Source organism: Drosophila miranda, chromosome 2, assembly GCF_003369915.1.
Source record: "Drosophila miranda strain MSH22 chromosome 2, D.miranda_PacBio2.1, whole genome shotgun sequence".
In the NCBI taxonomy this organism is placed as follows: Eukaryota; Metazoa; Arthropoda; class Insecta; order Diptera; family Drosophilidae; genus Drosophila; species Drosophila miranda.
The window spans coordinates 7,624,094-7,650,911 of record NC_046675.1 but is presented as its reverse complement, the minus strand read 5'-3'; the positions used below and the strand labels follow the sequence as shown (position 1 = coordinate 7,650,911).

At 45.6% G+C, this 26,818-nt stretch overlaps 4 protein-coding genes across 8 annotated transcripts; 3 read left to right on the top strand and 1 right to left on the bottom strand.

Moving 5' to 3' along the window:
• The first annotated feature begins 5 nt into the window (after positions 1 to 5).
• LOC108156638 (transcription factor cwo) lies at positions 6 to 17,940 on the top strand. Of its 4 annotated transcripts, none has more exons than XM_033388447.1 (4): positions 60 to 178; positions 13,929 to 14,052; positions 14,636 to 14,957; positions 15,026 to 17,940. In XM_033388447.1, the coding sequence occupies exons 1-4, from the start codon at positions 84 to 86 to the stop codon at positions 16,639 to 16,641; spliced, it is 2,157 nt and encodes a 718-aa protein (XP_033244338.1). In that variant the 5' UTR covers positions 60 to 83; the 3' UTR covers positions 16,642 to 17,940. The 4 variants fall into 4 exon arrangements, with proteins under 4 accessions (XP_033244340.1, XP_033244338.1, XP_017143725.2 ...); XM_017288236.2 differs by lacking the exon at positions 60 to 178 and adding an exon at positions 6,142 to 7,580; XM_033388449.1 differs by lacking the exon at positions 13,929 to 14,052 and having other exon boundaries at positions 6 to 178.
• A 101-nt stretch (positions 17,941 to 18,041) lies between these two features.
• Positions 18,042 to 20,452, top strand: LOC108153985 (probable G-protein coupled receptor Mth-like 11). 2 transcript variants are annotated; one of them, XM_033388450.1, is made up of 7 exons: positions 18,043 to 18,641; positions 18,700 to 18,850; positions 18,909 to 19,091; positions 19,155 to 19,427; positions 19,491 to 19,659; positions 19,861 to 20,055; positions 20,116 to 20,452. In XM_033388450.1, the coding sequence occupies exons 1-7, from the start codon at positions 18,150 to 18,152 to the stop codon at positions 20,198 to 20,200; spliced, it is 1,548 nt and encodes a 515-aa protein (XP_033244341.1). In that variant the 5' UTR covers positions 18,043 to 18,149; the 3' UTR covers positions 20,201 to 20,452. The 2 variants fall into 2 exon arrangements, with proteins under 2 accessions (XP_017139569.1, XP_033244341.1); XM_017284080.2 differs by lacking the exon at positions 20,116 to 20,452 and having other exon boundaries at positions 18,042 to 18,641; positions 19,861 to 20,059.
• An 88-nt stretch (positions 20,453 to 20,540) lies between these two features.
• Positions 20,541 to 22,565, top strand: LOC108156733 (probable G-protein coupled receptor Mth-like 11). The gene is made up of 7 exons (XM_017288392.2): positions 20,541 to 21,123; positions 21,181 to 21,331; positions 21,398 to 21,583; positions 21,644 to 21,904; positions 21,966 to 22,134; positions 22,201 to 22,395; positions 22,455 to 22,565. The coding sequence occupies exons 1-7, from the start codon at positions 20,623 to 20,625 to the stop codon at positions 22,543 to 22,545; spliced, it is 1,554 nt and encodes a 517-aa protein (XP_017143881.2). The 5' UTR covers positions 20,541 to 20,622; the 3' UTR covers positions 22,546 to 22,565.
• A 32-nt stretch (positions 22,566 to 22,597) lies between these two features.
• Positions 22,598 to 26,428, bottom strand: LOC117186981. Its single transcript, XM_033388446.1, has 7 exons — positions 26,055 to 26,428; positions 25,856 to 25,977; positions 25,690 to 25,797; positions 25,374 to 25,618; positions 24,619 to 25,292; positions 23,834 to 24,554; positions 22,598 to 23,775 (listed from the first exon to the last, which is right to left on the bottom strand). The coding sequence occupies exons 1-7, from the start codon at positions 26,220 to 26,222 to the stop codon at positions 23,096 to 23,098; spliced, it is 2,718 nt and encodes a 905-aa protein (XP_033244337.1). The 5' UTR covers positions 26,223 to 26,428; the 3' UTR covers positions 22,598 to 23,095.
• Between the last annotated feature and the right edge of the window lie 390 nt (positions 26,429 to 26,818).

The following is a 26,818-nucleotide window of genomic DNA, read 5'->3' as shown; positions in this document are numbered from 1 at the left end:
AGGGGCTCTCGTTACAGTGATTAAGTGCCAGTCTCTGCGGAGACACGTGTGCACCTGGAATCTACCGGTATGCCTTGGATCTGATGGATTATGCAAAACCTTTCTGCCTCTCGTCAGCTCTCCACCTGTTGGAGTGGAGGTTTGGCGGGCGGCAGAATCGGAATCGCAGTTTGAGAAGGTGAGTGGGTTTGTGTAATTGTCTTTAGTCGATCCGATCCGCACCAATCACAATCCAATGCATTTGTTGTCATCATCAAAACTGGCTGCCAGCGGCAGATAGGCAGTCAGGCGGCCCTTACAATTCATGGACACGCGCGTTTCCCTCATTGTTTTGAAAATGTGACTGCTGCCCCACCGCAGAGGCACCCGGCAGAAGCACGTTTGTCGTTGTTTCTGTTACGTGGTTTCCTCGGGCGATGGGCTGCCGTGGCAGCTTGTCATGGCACTGGGGGTCGGCACCCACGCATAGAAGTCGGGATATAATATAATATAATATAATATAATATATAGCATAACCATGAAACACAGACAATGCAGGGGCATACAGCTACGGGCACATATTTATGTACATCTTGTGGCAGCTGTTGCAACGTGCTTGTGTCTCGACTGCCGCCATGTCGTACGCGTTACGTGCTAAGACACCTGGCTTACGTCCACTGAAAGACCGGAGGAATATTAGACAAAATAAGAGAAAGAGAATCAGTAGAAAGCAAAGAAAGAAAATGCTAGAGGATAGCCTAGGAAACACACAAAACACAGACTATTTTGGCGAGACTCTAGCATTATTCCCATTTCTCCTCCATGAATTCGTTCCCAAGCCATACGTTTCCGATATCCCGGAGTACTATACCCGTATATGTACCCGTATCACATGAAAATTCAATTAATGCAAATGAAAATGCCATTACATATGTGTGTGTGTGTGTGTGTGTACATACAATTAACGCGACTTCCTCCATGAGCAGCGGACCCGCTCTTCCCATGCAAATCCAAGTAAAACAAAATAGAAGCAAAGTCCAGAGAGTTACAGCCAAAGGGGCGGCGTCACCTTGTCGTTGCTTCGTTGCTGGAATCTCAAGCCGATTTTGCTTGATTTATCAACAGCAGCGGCAACGGAAAAGGCAACGGCAACATTTGAATGCAAAACGTGTAACAATTTGTAGGTTTTACATAACCCAACCCCGGCCAATAGTAGAACTCAAAGCCGTAGCCGTAAGCACACTCGATCCAAATCATCAATGGATGTAAATAGGAAGAGCGACAATTCGATAGAGGACTATATACATTTATTAAAGAATGTTCATCAAAACTAACTGAAATGAAGTAGCTCCAACAGGAATGGGATGAAATATAGTAGTTTAGGATCAGGGATACTTTATAGGCTTTCTTACACATACCTCCTTAGTTAAAATTTATCCACCATGAGAAATAAAGACTTTGAAATTGGTGTACACAAAAAATGGGAATAGTTAAAGTGTTAAAAGATTTCATCAGTTTTTTTTTGGGGGTAGTTTCTCTTTGGTATTCTTTAAATTTCATTCATTATTATTCCGTTATTTAAATAATAAGAACGCGTTTGAAAACATATGTCACATTTGAATAAGCCTAAAAATATGTACATATATTAATGACCCTCTTTTTTTAGGAATAAACATTCAAAAGTGCAAATAATTTTTGCGACTTTGAGATCTTTAGCACCTTATTAAAGCCTCATTAAGAGCAATTCAAATTAGCCCAACCCACTTCGTATCTGTTGGGGATTTCTGTTTGGAATGGGGTTCTGTTCCATCCAGAATTCCTCGCTGCGTCCTTGAGCTGAGCTTCTCACCTCCCACTTGACATTCAGCGATCACCGATATAGCTCAAATGTACATACATACACATTTCTATCTGCGACTAATAATATTCCCTGGCATATAACAAAAATACCTGTATATACGGGCATGTGTGTGTAAAATTATACATATGTATATTATATTTGTCCAGCTGCGGGCGCACGTGTCGTTGCCCCTGTCCCTGTCTGTTTTGTTGGGGGCTCTCGCTTGGGGCTTTTTATAAACATTTCTCGAGATTTAGATTTCTAATCTACATAACAGCAGCAACAACAACAACATCAAGAATCAAATAGAAATATCAGCAAAGAGCAGCAGCAGCAGCAACAATCGCAATTTTCTGTTCAAATACTTGTATGTATTATACATATATGTAGTTTCAGACCCGTTTGACTTGAATTTTTGTGTGTTCGTTTCAACTTGTTATTATTTTAGCATTTCTTTTCTTTTTTTTCTAGGTTTTTATTGTGATAGTACTAGTTCTTATCAGCTGTTTTTGTTTTTGGCTTGTTTTTTTTTTTAGATTTCACCTCGACTTTGAAATCGAAATTTCGCAGGATGATAAGAAAATGTTCTGTCATTTCACGCGATCTCAAGTTGTTGATTCTGATGAGGCGATAAGCCCAGTTGAGAGGTTCCAATTAAGATATAGCACGATTAGAGCCCCCATTTTCTGCACCACTACACTGCCTGGTGCCGGGTCCGGGGGCTTGGGTCCCTTTCTTGGTCTGGTGATTTCGTCAATGTCAGTCCCAATTACAGGTGTGAATGGCACCTGTGTGTGAAGGCACAAAAATGAAGTTTGCCTCACGATTATTTGTGGTTATCATAAGCGTTTGATGTGTAGCACACAGGCACAGTGGTCTATACCAGTATGGTATATATATGTATGTATGTATATAGGTTGATATATGCATATTGGATAACGTATATTGTTGAATAATTAGCCAGCGATTGATGTTACTTAACTCTAAGTGTGGCATATGGAAATCATTCCGCTAGACAAACTATTAATTACAGTTGTTAAAGTTATTCAATGGATTATTAGTTCATCCATAACAATGTTTTCCCAAAGACCTGTTTTGGAATGGGTACCATTCCTCTTGCACTCTCGCCCCACTGTACATTCTCCAGGCAGTCGTATGTCCAAATAGTTTCGCCAGGCCTCACCATTGCTTGCAAGTACTTTCGTTGGGGTTTTCCTGCAGAGCAGTTTTCACCGTTCGTGATTAAACTTTAACCAGCCAAATGGGGGGATAAACAAACGAGCCCGATAAGGTCCCCTTCCCTGTGTGTGTTTATGGCCCTCTCCCCCCGCCCAGAGGAAAACATGAGAGGGCAATCTACAAGTGTTTGCCTTTGTGTTATGCTTTTTCGTTTTCGAAAAGCAAACCTTTCGCCACACTGCAAATGCCTCTGGCCCTCCTCCTCCTCTTTTGCACTTCATGGAATGATTGCATTTCATGCTCGTGGAAATTCCGAGCGCCGCGAGACGAGAGGCGGGCCACGTAGCGCACCTACGATTAGCAACACGTGAGCATAGAGCCGAGCCGGGCAGAGCCGAGTCAAGCAGAGCCGAGCCGAGCCGAGCCGTACAGTAAATAAATATGCTACTGCCGCGATAACGTGGTGGGTGGGTGGTTGGGTGGTTGGTTGGTTTGGCACTGCTCGCTCCCTGTGTGGAGGAATGTGGCCACACCACATGAGTAACTTGAGCCGCTTCCAGAAGTTCTGATGTCTTTGCACGTGCCTCACATGGGGCGGGCATGTGTGTAATTTCCGTTGCGACCTCGGGCCGCATACGTAACGAAATGCCATACGAGTGCACGTGCCACTTATAATTAGCTCTGAGATCAACAAACAGCGAAAACAAAACAAAAGCACGACAGCAAGGCCTCGCCGAAACTTGGGATACCCTGGCAGCTCAGATCCAAAGAGTTATATGATAGTGTGTGTATGTATGTAAGTGAAACTGAAACTCAAAGAAGTGATTCATACAAAAACTTCTGGTTTATTTTTTTTAAATTTGATTGTTCAAGTCTTTAGCTGATTTCATTTGAAAAATATCACTTGTTATTCGAATCATCATGTCATTTGATAAGGGAATCCGAGGAATACAGAGAGATTAGTTTTCATAGGAATAGGCAAGGCCTTAGGGTCGAAATCTAATTAATCTTTGCACCCCAGAGCCCTCTTCTACACCCTCTCCCTGACAGGGTATACCGTTCACCAGACCATGGATCAAATCTGAAGTTACGCAAGCCCAGTGGATAATTGGACACGTTTATGTCATTTATCACCGCGGATCGCGGCTCTTGCGACTGTATTTGTGTTTGTTCGCGTGACCTTTGGGGCCAGAGCCGGCTCTAAAAATAGCCGGAGCTGCCATTTAAATACAATCAACAAGCTGGAAAATCCAACACAATGGAAATTAAATAATCAAATCCGAATCCGAGTCCGAGTCCGAAACCGACTCCGAGTCGGCGTTAATATAAACACTGTGCTCTTTCTGGAGGCAAAAACATTTCAAAGACACGTGACCAACAACAAACTTGAGGTCTTACATTATTGTGTGTTTGTAAGTCTCTTTCTGCCTGTGTGTGTGCGTGTCTGTGTGGAATGGCTGACATGCTCGGCTCGCGTGAGAAATTACGTCATGCGCCACGAATTTTTTTTTGTGTATTTGCCACTTTCAACGTGTCTCGATTAAAAACGTTAAGCTTCTGGTCGTCAATAGAGTGAGAGTGAGTAGGAATGAGAGGGGAGAGACAGAGAGAGAGAGACATCGATGACGGGACAACGCAGCGTATGATTATTATTTTGATTATAAAAAAAAGAAAAAAGAAACGAAAAACAGCAGCAACAAAAACAACGGACTGTTGCGCGCTGTAATAAAAACAAAATGTCGGCCGACATGTTCGAGTGCATGTGTGTGTCCGTGTCCGTGTGCGTGCGAGCGTGTAAGTGTTTATGTGTTCACATTCGTGCCGATTGTTGTTGCCAAGCGAGTGTTTATCAGCTCTCAAGCTGGCCGCTCTCTGTCTCTCTCTCTGTCTCTGTCTCTCTCTGCCTGCCGCTCTCAGCCGCCGCCCTGTTGGATTTCGCTTTGGAATTTGTCACGTTCACGTGTTTTATTGTATGCCGCTGCCGTGCTGGCCGCTGGCTCTGCTGTTGTTGGGTTGCTCGGCTGATGCCTTGAGCTTTTGCGTCGTTGATTTTCGCTTTATTATTATTATTATATATTTTGAATATTTTGTTTTTATTTTTTTCTGAGTGGTCTCCGCTGCCCAAGGTACATTAAATTAAGGGCCAGGCACAGACACAATGTTGATCAATCGAGTTACACTGTAATTGTAATGGCTCAATCTCAATGTTCCCAGGACCGGGCGTGGGTGTGCCCCTCTTCGATCAGATATTTGTACTTGAAAAACATATGGCTAGCTTATTTATAACAATCAGTCACAGAGAGTAAATGCTTATTAATATAATTTACACGCAACATATTTATGCCTATCCCAAATCAACAACAACAACAAAAACAACACCCAGCTTTAGTTGTGTAAGTGCGCCGACAGCGACAGCGACGGCGACCGTAAAATGAAGTCTAGTCATCCGGCAGCGGCAGAGCACAGTGCTCGAATTCACATGCTTTGGGCACACTGATTCGAAATACAATAAATTAATGTGGATTTTCTTTTTATTTGTTAATCTCCGGGAGATAACATGCTTGTGCCAGACATCTGAAAACATCATGGTAAACATTTCTTTGCGAGTGGTACATTTTGTTTCTTTTTAAGGCCAATGTTAGGTAAGAGACGAAAAGGATATTTAGCTGTTAGTTCGAAATCTACTCCGGGATTATACTCTGCTTTATTTATATGCTTTATTTATATTTATGTTAAGATAGTAAACCTTTTTTCAGTATATTGTCAATGGCAGGGGCTTGTCTGCGAAAGTAGACTATACAAATATTCTTCAAACAACGGGTTCCCATGTGATATTTGTGCCACAAATCAAGGTGTCTGGCCCCACTGTGGCAATCACGTTCGCGGCGCACGAAATGCGATAACATCGGCGACACACAACACACACACACATGTGTTTGGGGCCGAACACGACTTGAGGAACGTGGAGCCCGGAGCCCCATCTGTCGCTGGCTCGCTCACTGCGCTCTTCCGTGCTCACATGTTGCCTACAATGCTCTCCGACTATCTCCGAGTGTAGCCGCCGCGCTCGGGGAATCTCGAACGTCATCAATTCGCGCTGCTAGCCGTCGTTTTTGGGGTCTCGTGCCGTTCGGCGGGTACCATTCATTCATTTTATTTCTGGCACCGAACGGACGCGGACGAAGAGCGTTTACGTACAGTGGAAGTGACTGTGCAAAATAACAAACAAACGGAGGAAAAAACTGCTTAGTTCAACCAAAACGAAAAACAAAAAAAGAGAAAAACAACAGAGCAGCGGCCAAATTAGCTGGAGGCAGCAACAAATTTATTATATGTACAAAAGTGCCACAATAGTGAAACACACGCACACGCATACCAAATCGCTCATATGCTCTCACCTACAGATGTGTGTGTGTGTGTGCATGTATGTATAAATGTATGTAGGCGGCGCTGTTGCTGGTAAAATTCCACTGTGAAAGGAAGTTATTGTTGCTGTTGCTGTTGCTGCTGCTGCTGGGTGTCGTGTCGTGTATTAATAAAACAAATAAAAGTTTATACAAAATTTTATAAAAGCTGAAAACGTGTAAACGGTCCCCCGAATCGAGTGCGCCGAGCAGCAGTAATCACGTTTTTCGACATTTATTCATTGTTGCCTTTTTGTTCACATCGTCGCGAGTGAGAGACAGAGAGAGAGAGGGAGAGAGGCCACAGTGGATGCTCCAACAAGTGCACTTTAATTGCTGCCCCCCACCAAAAATAGACGTAGAGCTGCTGCCAAGTACAACAAGGAGAAAATAGCTTTATCGCCGCTTCGTTATCGCCTGGCCAGCGCACACGCATACGCACACAGAAAGACACGAGCAAACAAAAGGCTAACCTAACTGCTGATAAGACCCTGACAGCCACAGTCCAATCCGTACCGTACCCTAGCTGGCCAGACTTATCGGTATAATTCCATTCGTTCCAACATAAATAAATACATAGCGGAATGTTATGCTATATCTAAGACAGCAACAACGCAGCGTGTTCGGCAAGTGCAACGAGTATTGGATATTATTCATCGAGAGAAGTGCAACAAAAGTGTGATACCAAATTGTACCTAAATAACAGTAACAACAGTAACAACCCGACCCGCAACGGCCATCCTTGTGTAACAAACCACCCGAAGGAGCGACAGAGAGACACAGAAAGAAAGAGAGTGAGAGAAAGAGAGTGAGAGCTTTGCTTCGCCGTAGATCTAAATTTGCCGTCGCTGCTCGTGTTCGTCTTCGCCTTCGCCGCCACCCGTCGACAACCTGTTTGCTCAGTCATAATTCGCCCTCCCCCCGGCATTTATCTTGGAATTCGTACAATTATTTCTGCATTGACGTAAGGAGCGCACCCCACCTTCCACCATTCCACCGCAACTGCAAGCCACGTTGACGCAGCAGCAGTCGCAGCAGCAGTCCAGGACAGCAGAGCAAGCAGACACAGCCGGAGCAGAGGGCGCAACATTAGGAGGGACCGGGAGTCGCCACAGCAGCATGGAACCCTTTTGGAACGAATCGAACGGACATGCCGCACATCCGGTTAAGTATGAGAGGTAGGTATAAACAGGGATCCCGCCGAAGCAGAGCTCCAAACAAAAACAAAAAAATGCAACAAAAAAACACTCACTTTCACCTGCGCGCTTAAGTCTATGCATTAATTAATGGTTTTAGTGTAGATTTTAGTCTCCAAAATTAGTTGTTAGCTTAAGTCGTCTTCTTCTTTGTCGTCGTTGTCGCCGTCGCCGTCGTCTGGCTTTGTAACGGCCTTCGCAGTGCTGTTGTGTGTGTGTGTGTTTGTGTGTATGCGAGTGTGCGTGCTGTGGATTGGGTGTGGATCGTGTGGGCTCTATTTATAGCCTTTGAGCTAGAAAACATTTGCAAAACACTCGTGAAATGCGAAAATCGGGCGAGAAAACATGCTAAAAACGTGGGCAGACTCTGTCGTCGATCTATTCTTGGCCGGATTTGTGCTTTAGTTTTATTTAATTTCATCTTTTTTTCGGGTTTTTGCAAAACGTGACGTTCCCCCAAACCAATCTCCCCCGCTCCCTCCCATGCCCCTGCCCCTTCCCCCATCTGTGTTTTTGTGTACGAGTATTTCTGAACTTGAATTTCATTAAACGTGTCCGAGTGGAACCCAATTCGGATCCGAATTCGGGGTGTCTGTCCGTTAGTGTGGCCAGAGAATCGTTCAATAATTTAGTCGCGGCCCCCGAGTGGTCGCGAGCTTTATTCCCGGCTAAATGTCAACGGCCAAAACGTGGCTATAAATATCAGTTAATAGCACCCCGCACCCCGTTCCATTGATTGGCCATCGAATGGGGGGGGGGGGGGGTGTGGGGGCCTGGTACACACGTGTTTGTGTGTCTGCCTAGGGGGGGTGTCTTCGTCTTCGCCTCCGTGTCCCGTGGGCGTAGGCGTAGACGTAGACATGGGTGCCAGTCGGTGTCCTTTTGAAGGTCAACAAGTTTTGTCTTTCTCCCATGTACCTCCTTGTTGTTGTCGTATTTATTTGATTGAGTATTATATTTGGGCTATTTTGGTATTCACTGGCCACTCCTGGGCATGCTCTCAACCCTATAAATATCCTAAAAAGGCCAGCCCCCATCATCAAATATGCAGCTTGATTTGATTTGTTTTCCAATTTCCATGGAGAAGGGGCTTCCATAATTGTATACGATATGGTTTGATTACGCATACCACACGTGTGGCTAACAATAGCATGCTTCTAGCCGTGATAATTATCACAGCTAACTATACAAACAGTTTATAAACATTTTCAATAATTATTTCGACGATCGCTGCGGTTCGTTAAAAAAAAACACCTTTGCACGCGTGATCAAACGATTGTGTGTGTGTGTGTGTGTTTCCTTATCAACTGCCCCTCGAAGTAAACAAACTTTTGTCGCGTCTTCGTCGTCGTTCGAGTATTTTTAATTTGCATTACGCGCCCTCCGTTTTAATCAACAGCCAAAGAGATGAAAAACAACCGAAAAAGAAAGAGAAGAAACAACAGAAAACGAAGGAAAAAAAGATAAAGTAAAAAGAAACACAAATAAAAGAGATAAGCAAACACGCGATAAACAGCAAAACGGGCGTGACGCACAGCCACCCCACCGCCGTATAATATGGAGTACTACTGCAGACATATACATACATACATGTATGTGTGTATGTGTATGCGAGAGAGTGTACGAGAGTATATCTAATCTATAGAGTTTTCCATGCGTCAGTGAGATCTCGGGTTTGTTGCACGACGAGACAGTTGCTCCAGACCCACCTCTTTCCCAGCAGACGCCATTGTGATGATGATGATGAGGAGGAGGAGAGAAGGAGGAGGAGGGCTTATCCACTTGCAAACGCAGCTGTCTCTCGTTGTTTTCGATTTCGTGATCTTGTCAACGACGCCATTAACCATTGGAACTGCTACGAATACGAATATATACATTTGTGATCCCCCAGTGATCGCCCTAGTGATCCCCCAGTGACCAAGTGATAAGTGTGCGTGTGTCTTACCAAAGAACTCTGATAAAGTGTGTTTGTTTGCTGGCTACGTTTGTGTTACATGATGCCCTCTATGGATTTCAAGTGTATCTCTCTATACATCCAAAAGGGCCCATCATGTAGGCTAATCAACTCACAAATGTTCAGCAAGACAACACGTCAAAGCAAACAACAAGTAAATGTATCTAATAAACTGCCAGTATGATATATCTTTCTCCAAATAAACAAAAAACAACAAACGCATGCTGCAGGAAGTCTATAATTACCCGAAAGAAGTGTTATAAATTATACAAATATTTTTAGCTGATCTTAAAATTTCTACGATTCCGAATCCCGTTGCGATCTCGATTCGCATCGATCCAATTCGTTCCGCCGACGCGTCAGTCTTATCGTCGTCGTCGTCGTCATCATCGTTCCGTTGGTGGCCTCTCGGTTCTGTGTTCGTCGCGGCGTCCATTAGCATTTCGATGGCGGGCACGTAGACACGTTCTCCAATGCAGCCACACACATGCCACACTCCTCTGGATGATGACCCTCCTCCGCCAGGTCACCACCTCACGGGCCAGAAACGTGCCTTATATTCGTACGAGTATGCATGGTGGAATTCACACAGAAATTCTCATAAATACGTGGGGGAGGGACACGGTGGACGGAAGACGGGACACTCTGGTCTCCATGGTGGTTTCCAATGATTAATGCATTCAGCGTCGACGTTTTTCGAGGTCCGCATGAGTCATGGGGGATGCGGGGCTCTGTGGCTCCGTGGCTCTGCACATTGCTGCACATTTGATTGCCACTAAACGATGTGAATGTGTTATTTTGACCCACTTATTAGACGTTGGGTCATTTGTGGCTGTCTATTAGTTGGGGAATGCGGATGGACTCTGATGTGTGTGGGGTTGTGGAGATCGTTGGCATTCGATTAGCATTTGGAATTGGAAGCGTACGCGGTAGAGGAAAGTTTTCCAAGTGGAAATATTGTTTTTGATATGCATTCCCCATGCCCAAAGAGTAACGGATCGAAAGACAGGGTGTAAGAACATGTTCCGATCTTCACTGTTGCTCGAAAATCAACTTCGTTGATGATTCATTGCTTTGGAATTCCCTTGGAACAAAGCCTGCGGCTACTTTGTGTCGCCTCTCTATCCATCGGAGGTTTCCATTCATTTCCATTCGTTCTGGTATATCTCGAAACTTCGTTTCTGGCTGCTGCGTGTGCGTAAAAGCCAAACGACAGACCGCCTTCAATTGGCCTTTGTTGTGTGTCCAATTTTTTTGTTGTTTCTCAATCTGTAGCTGTGTGTCTGCGCCAGTAGCTGCTTATATATTGAATTGTTTTTCGCTTAGACCAGCACGCCAGAGAGCAATTTACAGGGGGCCCCTGGTATTGTTGCCCTCGTTGCGGCTCTGTTGCCAGGCGATCCATCCGGCACGTGTGCACGTTTGGGGCTGACAGAAAAAAACCAATTGGTTTTCGCTGGAACAGCACTCAACGAGTAGCTGACTGAACTTTTTAGGGTCGCTCTCCCGCTCTGGTCGGGGGTCTGTGGGGTCTGGTCTCATCATTAAATCACGTGCCCGCTCAGCCATTCAGTTTCCACCTGAATATATATGAATATTCATGAGTGTGTGGCATCATTAAAGTTTCCATTCGCTCTCACGTGATCGCAGATGCTCGACACTGCACTTCTCTCGTAAAATTTCGTGCTAATTTGCGGGCTTGTATGGGTTGTTGTACCGGTTGTTGTTTTATCTTATCATCAGAGATACATACATGTATATATGTATGTGCCCCTCCTCGACTCAAGGTCAGTTGATCAGACCGAGAGAACCCCGCCCACTTTTGCTAATTAAAGTCAAGAGATTGTCAATTCAAGGAACTCTTATTATTGATTTATCAAATAAAAACGTCACCGTTTGTTGTCGAGTTGTTTTCCTTTTGATTTCAGATTTCAGAATTTAAGATTTCACAATTTCCATTGCCTAATGTCAATATGGAAATATCTGACACAGATCTTTGGTGGCATTGAATGCCGTACCGTTCCGTTCCGTTTGTTTGTTCGTTTTTGTTGTGTAAGCAAGTGGTGGACCCAAATCTATAGGAAAACTATGGGATTCATGAATCACTCACTTCATGTGAGTCACTTGAATATACCATACTTTGTTATTCGTTATTACAGCTCCCTGTATCCCAGATCTGACGTCTTTCGGGGGCCCCATAAACGAATAATCTTTATTCTGTGAATTCCCCAACTCCTTTTAGCCAAGATTAAACCGAGTACAACTGCCAAGAACCAGTTGTTTTTGGCTTACTATATCAGTATTTATGGCCATAATAATAGATGGAAAAAAAACATCGTCACGTGTACAGCTGCGTAATCTTATCTACTAGTTTTGGGGTTTAGTTACCTTACAACCGTACCGATAAGGCCAGGAAACAAGTTCATTTGAGTGGCATATCGATAGCAGAGCGAGAGTATGGGTGTGGGTATGGGTAATTGTCACCGCTACACGCATGAGAGATAAACGTGAATCGGAAATCGGGAAATCGGGTAAACGGGTGAACGGAAAATGGCCGTGCCTGTTCATGCCTTTGGCAAGCAATGGGCGACTGATCAGCGGGGACTGTCGTCACAGAGACTACCTGTAGATGATGATGATGTCTGTATCGCCTCGGAGCGTTCTACGTACCTCATTCCTATATTTACGGGGGGCAATTACTTAATAGTGCGACAGCAAAGAGAAAAACGTAAACAAACGGTAGGAACTGCAGCCCAAAGGGGGCACGTTGCCAACTTGTTGGGGTGCCATCGCATGAATCAAGCGAGTGATTGGTGACTCTCGCCGACGCCTGCTCTTTGGCCACTGATGTAAACCGATGCGGCGTACACGCCCTGTTCACGTTGTCCCCCAAAAAACAAACAGAGACACTCGGACAATCGGGTCGGGCAGAGTGCAATCAACTCGAGAGTCGCCACCAAGGCGAACCATTGGATTGGATTGAAATCTGTTTTGCATTACTCATACGCAGCGTGAGCCGCAGTTCGAAATACTCAAATACTGATAATTGGCTATGGCTTACAGATCAAATAATGCAAATTGTGCTAAACGCCAAGACCAGCTGAAAACAAGTTAGTAGAGGGAGGGGCCACTAGATAGTAGATGTTAGCTGGCAGGAGAGGCTGTGTTGCTGTCAGATAAACAAGTTCTAGGCGCCATGGACTGGTGCGTTCTAGTATATCTTTTATAAAATGATATGTACAAATAGATATACATAGATATATATATACTATATTTGCTTAATGTTTGTTGTCTGTTGTCGCTTATCGCCGCCAGAGGCCCCAGAGCCCTGACACTTATTCTTTGTATCGTCTGCTGTGCTGCTCTGGTGCTCTGGTGCTCTGGTCGTTCATTTATTTTGGTTTCTAGCGTTTTCGACTTGGCCCACGCCGTGCCGCCGTTCATTATGATTGCCCGTATCCGTACCTCAAGCGATTTTTGTTTGTTTTGGTTCGGGAATTGGCATTTAGTGAATTTTCTCTGTGGCGCTTGGCAACAGTTTTTCCTGTTGTGTTTTCAGTGGGTTCGAGTTCTCGCTCTCTCTCTCTCTCTTTCTCTCTGTTTTATTATATTTTTGGCACATGGCAATAAAAACGTGTAGAGGCTAAAATTAGCCGCTCTAATATATGGAGTGCATATGAAAACGTGAAAACGTGTGGGGATTGGCTCGTTTCAATTGGTTTTTCCCCATACCACACGGCGAGCTAGATTTTTCCAATGAAAACCAATTTTTTTTTGGGATGTCTGAAAGGGAAATGGCGAATGGGGTCCACATGCAATCCACAATGCACAATGCACAATGCTGAACGATCCTGGATCCTGGAATAACAACAAACAATTACGTATCGTATTTTAAGGCATATTTTTACCATCTTTTTCTGACTACAACACAAAAAACACAACCAAGCGACACTCCCGCCCCCCCCGCCCCCTCTCCAGTGTCAGGGTTAATGTTGGCTCAAGATCCCTCCATCTCGATGCCACTTGGTGATTTAATCCACGTTTAATGTTTATTATGTTCTCTCTGTTCCGTTGCAGCCATGTTGCAGATTGTATTTTGTAGCTTCTGAAATAAACGAAACGAAATAAACATATTAATCCTTAGCCCTAATTAGCCCTAGTTACTACTCCTAAGTCAGGCTAAGTTATGCGCCTAATAAATGCATTACTAAAACCGAAAAACAATCGAAATGAAAAATGAAAAAAAAACTAAAACAAACAAGAAAAAAACAAAAACAAAAAAAACAATACATTTTTTGAACAAAATTTGGACTTATTTGTGTTTCTTTATCTTTATCCTTCCCACTTCTTTTGCATATCGAAAAACGAAAATATAGCGAAGCAGCTGTCTCCAGTTTTCCTTATTGCACAGAATCTAGCTTAAATTTTTCCACCTCTGCGACGGCATACAGCGAGGACGATGCTGAATATGCCACAGGAAGACGTAATAAAACATCGAGGGTAAATATTACAATTTTAGAGATCCAGAAACTGATCATGAGCGATCACTCATTGATCATTTCGATTGTGAACACATGAATTTGAATACATTTGAATTTGGACAAGTAAAAACACGAATACAATCGAATAAAAGCGAATACCACGCGAGTAAAGACGGACGACCGACGACAAGATCAAAGGATCAAAAGAGAGGGAGAGAGAGGCTTTAGCGCAGCGCCTGGACGATGCCGATGTATCTATGTATCTGTCACACTCTCACTCCCCCCGCACACATACACACACACACACAAAAATTCACGCCCGCGAGAGGCCGATGCCTGCGCCCCCCACGCACACCGACGCCGCCCACCGCCGCTTTTGACCCATTTTTTTTATTGTTGAAACAAAGAGAACGAATAAAATAAAGAAAATAAAACCGAAATTAAAGTGAAAATAAAAATGAAATTACAAATCAGAAGAAAAACCACCGCCGCCGACCAATCATTACTAGGATAATGCCTATCTCCCCACCCCCGCCTGTCGCTGGTCCCCAAGCAAGCCGCATCTAATCGAAGCTCTCTATGTGTCTCTCGTGTCCCCACAGCAAGACCCCCTATCGCACCGGATCATCGAGAAGCGGCGCCGGGATCGCATGAACTCCTGCCTGGCGGATCTCTCGCGCCTCATCCCGCCCCAGTACCAGCGCAAGGGCCGTGGCCGCATCGAGAAGACGGAGATCATCGAGATGGCCATCAGACACCTGAAGCACCTGCAGAGCGAGTGCCTGCAGAAGGAGAGCGACTACCGCAGCGGGTACATGGACTGCATGAAGGAGGCGGCCAAGTTTCTCTACGACGTCCACATGCAGGACTTCTGCCACCGCCTGTTGGGCCGTCTGCAGGAGCACATCGATGACATGTTCAAAAGTGAGTGGATTCGATCTTTTTGCCCCCTTAAACTTATATTCTAACCCCCTCTTTGTCTGGCCTTTCAGCCGAGTGCTACAAGTCCTCGCGGACCTGCCACATGCCGGACAATGTTAGCGCCTCCAGCGGCAGCCCGCACCAGGCCTACCATCCGCCGCTGTGCCACCTGCGGGACATGCTGGGGGCCTCGGACGTGGAGCACAGCCAGGACCACAACGATGTCAAGGATCTGAGCTTCCGCAATCATCTCAACCAGCTGCAGCGGAACCAGCAGGCAGTCGCCGCTGCTGCCGCCGTGGCTGCCAACGGCAGCGGGAGCTCCTCCAGCTCCACCACCCTCGAGGCCGCCAACAAGCTGCCCCTGACCAATGGGAGTGGTAACGCCAATGGCGACAATGTTCCCACCAATTCCACGGGCCCTCTGCCCGCTGCTGGCAGCAGCAATGTGGCCAGCTCCACCACCTGCCCCAGCACGGTCACCTGCCCAACGATCACATCCGCGTCGGTGGCTCAGAAGGTGGCGCCGCCCATGGCCGCCCACCAGCAGCAGCAGCAGCTGCCACACCAGGCGGCAGTGATCACGTCGACGGCCCCGCACCACCACACGGACAGCAGCCACCACGACTTTGACTCGTCGCATGAGCCCATCCTCCACACGGACACCTCCAACATGCACTCGCCGCCGCCGCGGGACATGCTGCTGCAGCAGCATCCGCATCTGGGGCACAACCACACCCAGGACAGCCTGATGTCGGTGCGCATGCGCAACTACTCGGAGTCGTCGCACGAGGTGGAGCACAACAACAACTACAAGTACAAGAACCACATCAAGGAGCGCTTCGTCCACGAGCTGCACGATGAGGAGACGAGCAGCGAGCACTGCGCGGTGGCGTCCCATCTTCAGAGCGACCACTCGCACATGCAGGCCCACTCCGACCACTCCAAGGACGGCACCGAGCCGGAGATAGCCCCCATCATGGCCAAGAAGCGCAAGATGGCCGAGGCAGCAGCGGCGGCGGCGGCGGCGGCAGTGGCCAATGGGGAGCACCCCCTGGATGCGCACTGCGAGGCCAGCAACCCGAATCCACCGCGCCAGCTGCTGATGCTGCGCGAGGACACCAAGTCCTCGCCCTCGTTCAACTTCAGCGACATCAAGGACATCAAGTCGGAGCTGCACAACAGCAACTCCAACTCCAGTCCGCTGCTGGCCAAGCTCAACGCGGCCGCTGCCGCCGGAGCCCAGCTGAGCACTCCCAGCAGCACCACCACCTCGCTGGCGCCCCGGCACTCCTTCACCGTGCCCATCTTCGCCCTGCACGGCCAGGGCAACTACTACGTGCCCCTCAATGTCGACTACAACGCCCTGGTGCCGTTCCTCAACGGCATGGACCTGCTGGAGAAGAGCTACTCGAGCATGCCGGTGGTGCACCCCATCAACATCAATGTCAACTTCATGCCCAGCTCCCCGTCGGCCTCCCTGCTGGCCGCCGCTGCAGCCGCTGCCGCCGTTGCCGCTGGCAAGCAACAGCAGGCCGCAGTGGCCGCAGCAGCCGCCTCCGCATCCGCCGGTGGTCCCCTGTCCTCCGTGGTGGGGGCCAATTCGGCGGCTGCCCAGGTGGCGGCTGTGGCCGCCGCGGCCGTGGCCAAGGCCAAGCTGGAGCAGGCCATAAACAGCAGCTGGTAAGGAGGCAGCAGATGGAGCAGCAGATGGAACAACTACCTCAGAACTTCTGTGAATAATCATCAAATGATTAATCTCAACTCAAAAACCAAGCGACATCTGCGTCATGGAGAGGAGATGAGAGGAGAGGAGAGGAGGGAGGATAATTTTGGATTAGATCGGAACAGCCTCAAAGGCTGGATGGCCGGGAGCCTAGACAAGATCGGAAAGTAGATGTTTAGAGGGAGAAATTAGAGGAAAATAGTTTTGCTAGCCAACTATTTTGATCAAAGCTAACAAGCAACAAAAAATTAACCATAAATCAATGTCTATTATAAAGCATAGAAATGTAAAATAAATATGCAAAATGTACACCGTACCGTGCTAAATATGATGCCAAGAGTCAGTCCCACGTAAAAGATCTAATGGATTTTAAAAAACAAAAACTAAAAAACAAAAAAAACAAAAAACAACAACTAATTGTGAACTAAATGTATTTTTTTTAGGAGTTTAATGTTTTTGCAGTGTTAATTACATAAGTGTTGTGGTTTCAAATCAGGTAGTCTATAGCCAAGTGGGGGAGGGTCCTGCACCGGGAGTCCCCATCCCAATCAAACGTACATATTAAAATATATATTATATATTATATATGTATACATACGCGTACTATATAGTAAACCACTAGTCAAAGAGGATATGTGTAGAGCGTAAACGTAAACGTAAACGGAAGTGGAAATGGATAAAAAAAAATCAAAATGAAATATTACCTATTATATAGTATGTATGAATTCGATGTGTAAATATTGTTAGCAAAGCAAATTGTCATTCGTTTAAGTTTGTATTTTAGCGACAAATTATCTTAAGTTCGTTGGTTATCACACACACACACATCCCAAGGAGGAGCTAAAAAAAAACAAAACAAAAAAAAAACAATTAAAACAAAAAACACAAAAAATTTTCTATTACCGAAAGAAAGCCCAAGTTTCATTCTCGAAATGCGGTCCTAATACTATAGTTAGTTCTTACCCCTACCAACCCCTAAGTTGATTTATTTCTTTGTGTTTTATTTTGTTATCCCGCAGCGGAATAAAGGAAAATATTAAACCTGTTTCGACTGTCACCTGTTTCTGCCGATCCACGCGAGCACTGGGGAAACGATATAATTGGCTAAACCGAGCACAAACGATTATTGATCTTTTGAATTAATGTGTAACGACTGTATGATTACGTTTGCTCTACGGTACTGTTAATATACAACTACGTTACAGTTTAATATATTTTATATGTGTATACAGATGTAATAAAAACCACTACAAAATGAAACCCCCACTGTGTCTTCCTTGCAGAGTGGTACCTCTTTTTATATCCGATACTTAAAATGAGTAATGACGCACAAAGGGTTGGCTTGACCGCAGCAGATATGGCATATCTATGACTCGGAGTTTTAGTGAAATCTGGGACAGAGTGCCGAGTGGGGCACTGGACCAGTTTATTCAGCATCAAGTGGTGCAACGGATCGGTCGTCATTCAGGATGCATGTGGCACCGTTTTGGAGCACCTTTTTGGGCCTATTCGCCGGCAGCATCGCTGCTGACATTCCCGACTGCAACTTTTTCGATACTGTCAATTTAACAAACAGCTGGAAGTTCCCGAATGGATCCTACAGTTACAGAGGTCTCATCATTCCCCCGTCTCTAACGGGGGAGTACGACTACGAGATCCAGTTCGACGGAGCCAGCAGATCGGTGGCCAGCCACACAAGAGGATGTGTGTGCAGGGTGAAGCCCTGCATTCGATTCTGTTGTCCACTGAGTAAAGTGATGCAGTACAACAGGTGCTCGCCACAAAGCCAGAACAAGTACGCCTACAACATGACCCTGGATATAACCCAAGACAATGGAACAGTGACAAGTAAACACGTTGTAGAGGACTTTGTTGTACAGGAGGATCTTCCACTGCCTTGTAGCAATCATTATGCCCTAAACAGACATAAATATACCACAGATCTGTGGACATTATACGAGGTTTGACAGCGTAAAATTTTACCATTTATAATCAAATTAATGGAAGGCATCCCTCCAGAATGGAACGCTCTTTCGCCAATACGACAAGATATACCTTTCCAAGCAGGACTACTGTCTGCAGCCCCGGAGGTCAAGGGAACAAATAGGCTATAACTACACCATCGTTCCTTACAACTGCTCCATTGATCCGGACAGAACAATGGCATATGGTAGGGACTAAAATAGAATAGATCATTTAGTATGGTTTTCTCTGAATGTTATTTCTAGTCAAGGCGATATCTGTGTTATTTATGGCCATTACCATTGCCGTGTACCTTTGGCTGCCCCAGTTTCAATCCCTCCATGGAAAGTGCTGCAATCTGTACTTTATCTGCCTGACAGCCACCTTCCTGCTGAATGTCTTCAGCATTTTCAACGTATTCGAAAGCAAAATGGCATGCTCTATTAATGGTAGAATCATACAATCATCCCACCTGATACATGTTCGATAAACAAACACATTTTGTAACCTAGGTTATGCTGGGTACTTTGCAACGATGGCCACGTTTCTCTGGCTCTCCGTCATATGCTTCGATGCGTGGAGCCGAATCGTTATGCGTCGTTCTCAAGGGCTCCAAGAGGCCGGAAGGAGGAGTTTTCTCAACTATAACCTCATCGTCTGGAGCATTGCTGGAGCACTGACTCTGGTCGTATTCTTGGTAGACAGACTTGTACCATATTCCAGCAAACTAGACAAAACTTTAACCTTGGTACCTGCTGTGGGCGTGTTCTCCTGCTGGATCTTAGGTATATGTCTTTTACGATTTTAACTCTGTCTCTGAATTATGGAAAATCTCTTATATCTGTTAGCTCAAGGTTGGTCGGGAATGCTCTATTTTTATTCTCCGCTGGCGATATTGTTATCCTTCAACCTAACAATTTTCTCTGTGACAACCCGTCACATTTACGTGTTGGACAAGATCAGTTCAAAAAAGTTAAACGGAATCGAACAGAAACAAATGTCGAAGAACCGAGCTAAGTATGTAAATCCAAAAATGGTTTGCTATAAGGTATGATTATATATTACATATTTCATTTATAGATTCAAGTTTCCAAAAAGTGAATGAGATCTAATGAGGTTTCTAAACATTTAATATAAATCGTAAAAGTTTCTTTAAGTCATGTATTTTATAGGCATATATATTTAACCAGCATACATTTTTTTATATATGTTATTTAGTTACGGCGTGTATCTGCATTTGTTCATCATAATGGGCGGCAGTTGGGTTCTGGAAATCGTGGCATTTATTTGTGAAACTCAGAAGGTCTGCAAGCCCTTGATTGTAGCAGCTGATATTATTAAGTGCAGCCAGGGGATCATAATATTCCTTGTCACATTCTGCAACAGGGACATGATCAGGGCCATCCGTGAGCGGTAAGTGCATTATCTTTGCCACTAATGTATCTTTTAAAGAAACTTAACTACTTCTTTCAGAACCCACGAAAGACGGTTAAGTGGAGTTGAGTCTGCAACATGCAGTCTGACACAGGACTTCCAGCTCAAGCAGGATATGAAATAAATTCCCTATTGTAATGGGAACGTTGAAAAAAATTTTAAATTTTGGAAAAATATCTTTAGTAGTTTTTTTAGAGCTGAGATCTTTGCTACTTTGGTGCTCATAGATATCCCGATTTCCAGGAAGAGCCGAGATATCCCATAGCAGTTTTGAGCCGTTACTCGAAAAGCGATTTAAATTTAATTCCATGATGTTCTTGTAAATTACAGTCCGATATCAAATATTTCTCTATACTATGTGCCCAAGCTCACATACATGTGCTTTTGCTGATAAAAGTAACTTCTTGACTCCATGGAATCATTTCAATATAGCAAGTATATGTGTGATATCATTAAACGGAGCCAAGTCGGATGGTTATTACGGATTGAGTCGTTGGACCGACTAGTCGACATAACGGAAAACTTGCATTACAAGTGCCACTCGGAATGAATAGCCGCGTATGTGGATGCACACTGCTCCTGCTGAGCATCCTAATGGCCATTGGTGTGCGGGCTAACGATATCACCGATTGCGACTTTTTCGATACGGTCAATATAACGAGCAGCTTCAAGGCAGAAAATGGATCTTATAGATACAAGAATCTCACAGTTCCTGCGAGTCTCACTGGAGAGTACGACCATGTGATCCAGTACGATGGGGATAGGATATCCGTGCCCAAGCACATCCGAGGATGTGTGTGCAAGTTGAAGACCTGCATTCGATTCTGTTGTCCGATGATAAAGCGGATGAAAAGTTTCGGGTGTTCCAAGAAAGAGAACTCACTATCCTACGACATGACGCTGGATATAATGCAAGACGATGGATCGATAGCGAGTAAACATATTTTGACAGAGATGTTTGTGCAGGAAGACCTACCTCTGCCATGTAAGACTCATTATGCACTTGACAGAGACTTGTCCTCTGAAGATCAGTGGACCCTGTTCGAGGTTTGTTAGGGTATATCTCTGCCATTTCTATACAAATTGAACTAATGCACTGTCTAGGATGGAAAACTTTTGCGGCATTACGACAAGAAGAACCTTTCCAAGCAGGAGTATTGCCTGCAGCCGCGAAAGGCGAACAACATAACATACTACGATTATACCATCGCTCCCTACAACTGCGTTGTGGAGCCTTCCATGGTCATGGGCTACGGTAAGTTCTCAAAATGAGCCACACAAGAGAGTGTTCAAGAGATCTGGCCGATTCCTTTTCTTTCAGTCAAGTCGGCTTCTATAATATGCATGGTAATTACCATTGCCGTATACTTTTGGCTGCCCAGATTCCATTCGTTGCATGGAAAGTGCTGCAATCTGTACTTCATCTGCTTGGCAGCCACCTTCCTGCTGAATGTCTTCAGTATGTTTGATGTATTTCGCCCTCGTTCATTGTTGTGTCAAATTAATGGTAAGACCTAGAATATAATTCTGATGACTGGCACTACACGGAACTGGATTACGTTTCCAGGATACGCTGGGTATTTCGCTGTAATGGCCACGTTTCTCTGGCTGTCGGTGATAAGCTTCGACTTGTGGAGACGATTCGCGCTGCGCCGGTTTCACGAGTTTAACAGGAACAGCCGGAGTAGCTTCCTCAACTACAACTACATCGTTTGGAACACGGCTGCCGTGCTGACTTTGGGGATATTAATGATTGATCTTTTCACCAAGTTCAATTCGGCGAATCCCCGCACACCCGGTGTGGGAGAGTACACATGCTGGATCTATAGTATGTCGATCGATAGTATCTGTTCTTGGAACCAAGCGATGATGCTTTTCTTTCTTTATAGCGGAAGGATGGTCGGCCATGTACTATTTTTATTCGCCGCTCATAATGTTGATACTTCTCAACGGGACGATGTTTGCATTGACAAGCAGATACATTTATGTGGAGAACAAGAGGAATCAGCAGGTGCTTAACCAAAACGAACGCCAACGAAAGTCCACCAACAAAGCCAAGTAAGTGGGCAACCAATCGGTGCCATTTCCAATCGGTTCATTGGTTGCAATATTCAATATCTTCAGCTACCGCGTGTATCTGCGTTTGTTCATCATAATGGGCGGCAGTTGGTGTCTGGAGATCATGGCATTTATTTGTTATATGGAGAAGGTTTTTGAGGAATTCACTACAGCCGCTGACCTGATCAACTGCAGTCAGGGCATGATCATATTCCTGGCCACATTCTGCAACTGCGACATACTCCGCTCAATCCATAACCGGTAAGATCTATAAGAGAGAGCAAGAGTATTTGCATTACAAATTGTTTGAATTCTTTCAGCATCCAAAACAGGTACAGCACAGCCACGGACTCTACTGGCAGCAGTCGGAATCCGGATTTAGACAAGTTTGGTAATAGCGAAAGGAATTAATTGAGGCTCCCTTACATTGATTGGAGATTATATTACATTTCAGGAAATTGTATTTTTTGGAAATATATTTTGATTAAAGTTGTATATTTTTTATGCACACCCTCCAGAGGAGAAGGGCGGCCACTAACTAAATTAGTACTGGCATCGTTAGTACCGTAGCTCGTAGAGTTACTAACTAATATTAAAGTAATAGTTGAATTGTAATCTCAAATATCAAAAGTATACAATTATTGTAAGTATAAATGTATGATGAGTAGAGCCTGAGCCAGAGCCAGAGCCCTTGGCCCAAGCCCCCTTTCCTTACGAAATTCCACTAGAACCTAGATTGTAGATTACTTAAATGACTTCAGTCGAAATTAGGACCGTTTGCAAAAGCGTTTCGTTGCACTAAGTAAGATATACATATATGTAGGTATGTAGGTAACTAAAGACTAAATACAGCACGTTTTTTGTTGTGTTTAGAACTGAACTAGATGCACGCAACCGTTGCGAGTTGTACGAAAAAAAATCTTGGCAGAGAGCAAGTGAATCCGCAGATTCTCAGAGCTGCTCAGAGCGTCCCTTGGGGTGTGCGTTTCAGGTGAAACTCCACCATGTTGTCGAGATCGCAGATATACGATTTTGACTTCTTAATATCCGAGTTGAGCACACGTAGATTGGAGGCGTAGTCGGGGAGCTTGTTCAAGCTCTCCGTCATCTCCTTGGCCATCTTCTTGGCCATTTGGGGAAAGGTCAGGCGCGCCTTGCACAGACGCTTCAGAGGATTGAAGAGCTCGTGCATTTCCCGAAGCTCGCCGTAGTCCAGGCCCTGCCACTGGCCGCTCTCCATGTTCCAGGTGAACAGTATGCGACACTCGTACTGGCGATTGTGGCACATACAGTCTATGCGGCCGGTGAAGTGCAGGCAGTTTGTCAACGGAGCGTAGAGCTGATCTCGTGCCGAGAACTGGGCCATGAGCAGGCAGCTGACCGTCTGGCTCAGCGGGCAGACGCTAATCACCTCGTAGGCCCAATCGTAGAACACATTGTAGATCTTGTGGTGCTTCTGGCACAACAAACTAATCACATAGTACGTGAAGGTCTCCAGATCGAACGAGTGTTGGGTGATTACCACACTGCTGCAGCGCAGGCGCTGATAGGAGGCGTGCGAAATCATTTGCATTTCCGAATAGCACGAGCCGTGTACTTCCATGGGCAGCGATGTGTGATATCCCGGCGATATGCAGTCATCTAAACGATACCAAGACAATGTTTTTCTTATCTTTTACATTTCTTTATTCCTTCTTACCCTCCTCGCTGGTGATAACCGAAGTGGCATCGTCCTCTTCCACATAGCGGCGTCTCAGCTTCTTGGTGCATACCGGCTTCTCTGGCATTACTCCGCCCTGCACAGGCATCTCCACAATGCGGGGTTCATCGCGTCGGGGTGATAGAAAGGACAGGCCCGCATTGGGCGACATAGAGCCACCAATCTCGAAACGCTTGGCCATGGACACCTGTAGCGGAGAGAGCGCCCCCAAGGGTCCCACAGGCTTGTAGCTGAGCATCTGCTGTGTGGCCTGCGAGAGCGGCGGCGACTTCTGGTTGTAGATTTGAGCTGCGACAGCAGCCGCAGCCGAATTAGCTGCGCGGCTCGGCGATCGCATAAGGTTCGAGCTGGATGGCGGCGATCGAAAGCCGAGATGCGGTGGTGTTTGTGACGGATGTGGTGAAGAGGACGGTGAGGCGCATGGCGAGTTATGAAAGAAGTGCGCCGTGGGCGAGAAGCGATGAAAACTGCGGGCCGTAGAGCTGCCGGCGGAGGAACTAAAATTTGGTGCCGAGGCGCGACCAGCCGAGCGCACTTTGGTGAATGGTATGATATTCTCCACGTTGTCCTCAGAAAACTCGTACTTCTTGTCGGCTAGTCGACGCTTACGAAATGTGGAAATCTTCTCGTATTTCTCATTGTCCTCGGAAAACTCATAGGCGCTCGATTTGTCCGTCATGGAAGTGGAACTGGGAGTACTCTAAATGGAGGAGAGCCACAATACTGTCAGAATAAATACATTAGAATATGTGCAAAGCAATTACCTGCACATCTATGGTAGTGATGCCGTTGCGATAGGACTTTGTCACTATCCGCTGATTACGTTTGCGCGATTGACCCGACTCTCCGTTGACTGGGCTCTGCTTGGCTACGGGCAACGTGGTCTCCGGCAGCGTCATGCTGGACCCCATTGCGGCGCTACAGTTAGGTGTGAAAACGTGCTTCTCATAGGATCGCGGCGAGCAGCAAATGCTGTTGACCTGCAGCTCATTGTTGTTATTATTATTATTATTATGATTACTGGACTGGCCCGAGCGCTGAGTCTGCTCTGTTTCGATATCACTAAAATCAGCTATGATGCGTGCCACCACACTCTGCTCATTGCCCGACTCAGCCTCCGAGCCGGAGCCTGTAAAGACTATGGAGGCGCGATCCTCCTCGCTGGGCCCCAAAGTGCGTGGCAGGAGGAAGCACTGTGACTGTGACTGCTGAGGATAGGGCAGGACGAGGCTTTGCTGAGTTAAGTAGCTGCTAGTGGACACGGCCGGCGTGTCAACATCTATGCGGAGCATGTGCATAAATCCATTGGAAATGATCAGAATGCGCTCGGGGCAAAGCAGATTTATTTTTGGCTGGAATCCGGGATCCGTTTCAGTCGAAGAATACTTGGTATGCACAGTAAAATGGCAATTCAGGCAGTGCGCGTTGTAGAAGGAATCTGTAGAAGAAGTGTACAAATTAGGAGGGCACTCTAATCGGTATTCAAGTGATGATTGATTGATTGCTTGACTTCACATACATGGACCGTCATCGTTAAGTTTTTTGCACTCCAAACAACCAAGCTTAGGAACTTTAACATATGTTATATAGCTATCTTCGCTCTCCTCCGTGGCAGCGCCATGCACAACCAAGATTTGCTTCCCAGCATTCTTCCACTGAGTCATGCTGACAGTCTTAATGTTGTCCACGACATGGTCATCAAAGAGGCGTCGCGTAAAGAAGTAACGCAGCTTTTTGTACGGCTGGAAGATCCAGAAGTAAAGACTACAAAAAAGAGAACCATATTTCAGCAACCTATGGGATGCGTCGTTGAACAGCTGGAAGGCGACACTCACGTGTACTTGTAGCCCATGTTGAAGGAGTAGTGATTAAGTCCTTCGTTACAGGTGACCCGATGGCTGAGCATGTACTGGCCGCAGGCAGTCAATCCCATGAATATGTGTCTGGAAGTATTGGGCTACATAAGGGACGGAGCGACATGGAATGATGTCAACTGCTTACCCCTCCATGACATTGCTGGCTATTACGTCCTTGAGATACAATTTTAATCTATTTGGCACCCGGTCATATGGAAGTTGCTGCTTTTGGCCAGCACGTGATGTGCCCGAGAAGAATCCAGAGCGCTGCAGATATGGATGTAATGTAGTGTGTTTAGCGACAAGTCGGTGGGATTTCGGTGGTGTGTCCAATGTGCACTCACCTCCCTGTCGTACAGCATTTGGCCCAGGTTTCGGGTTCGCGTGTTGAGCGCTGGCGAGGGGGTCGGCTCCTCTGAAGTCTCGTCCGAACTGTCCACTGTGGACATATCATCGTCATCTGAAGATACACCGGACAATGACTCGACATAATTTTGATAATCAGTCTCCATTGCCTCCCCAAACTCTAAAAATCAGACTTAATTTATTCTTCCTTCCGTCTAGAAAAACTGACGGAAAACGGCACCGTTTCTAGGCCCGTGTTGCGAAAACTTTGAGTTCTCCAGGCCCTAACGCCTCACAAAACAAAGCAAGTCACGACTCTGGCACATTTCATCTCATTCGATTCGTTCCGCAGCCTTTTGTTATTAATAATTAAAACTAAAAAACTTGTGATGACCGATAAAATATACCGTCAGACCCTCAGAAATATACCGAAACATACCGTCTCATTTAAAAAATATACCGTAAATATACTGACGAATTCAAGTTCTATTTTACATATTCCTCGTTTTTGATCTTCCGTGGAATATTACTAGCTAGATAGAACATTTAGCCATGCCGACATAATTTTATCCAATTAATAAATCAATTTTCTGTTTGACTGGCTTACTTTAAATAATTGTAAGATCTATAAGAGAGAGCAAGAGTATTTGCATTACAAATTGTTTGAATTCTTTCAGCATCCAAAACAGGTACAGCACAGCCACGGACTCTACTGGCAGCAGTCGGAATCCGGATTTAGACAAGTTTGGTAATAGCGAAAGGA

Coding starts and splice junctions, on each gene's coding strand:
- LOC108156638 (XM_033388447.1), top strand. CDS start 84: ATGGATTATGCAAAACCTTTCTGCCTCTCGTCAGCTCTCCACCTGTTG. Junction 14,053..14,635: donor GACGTAATAAAACATCGAGG/GTAAATATTACA, acceptor GTGTCCCCACAG/CAAGACCCCCTATCGCACCG. Junction 14,958..15,025: donor CATCGATGACATGTTCAAAA/GTGAGTGGATTC, acceptor CTGGCCTTTCAG/CCGAGTGCTACAAGTCCTCG.
- LOC117186981 (XM_033388446.1), bottom strand. CDS start 26,222: ATGGAGACTGATTATCAAAATTATGTCGAGTCATTGTCCGGTGTATCT. Junction 25,293..25,373: donor ACTTAACGATGACGGTCCAT/GTATGTGAAGTC, acceptor CTTCTTCTACAG/ATTCCTTCTACAACGCGCAC. Junction 23,776..23,833: donor GGTTATCACCAGCGAGGAGG/GTAAGAAGGAAT, acceptor GGTATCGTTTAG/ATGACTGCATATCGCCGGGA.
- LOC108156733 (XM_017288392.2), top strand. CDS start 20,623: ATGAATAGCCGCGTATGTGGATGCACACTGCTCCTGCTGAGCATCCTA. Junction 21,905..21,965: donor GTACACATGCTGGATCTATA/GTATGTCGATCG, acceptor CTTTCTTTATAG/CGGAAGGATGGTCGGCCATG. Junction 22,396..22,454: donor CTCCGCTCAATCCATAACCG/GTAAGATCTATA, acceptor GAATTCTTTCAG/CATCCAAAACAGGTACAGCA.
- LOC108153985 (XM_033388450.1), top strand. CDS start 18,150: ATGCATGTGGCACCGTTTTGGAGCACCTTTTTGGGCCTATTCGCCGGC. Junction 19,092..19,154: donor AATGGCATGCTCTATTAATG/GTAGAATCATAC, acceptor TTTGTAACCTAG/GTTATGCTGGGTACTTTGCA. Junction 19,660..19,860: donor ATGTCGAAGAACCGAGCTAA/GTATGTAAATCC, acceptor TATGTTATTTAG/TTACGGCGTGTATCTGCATT.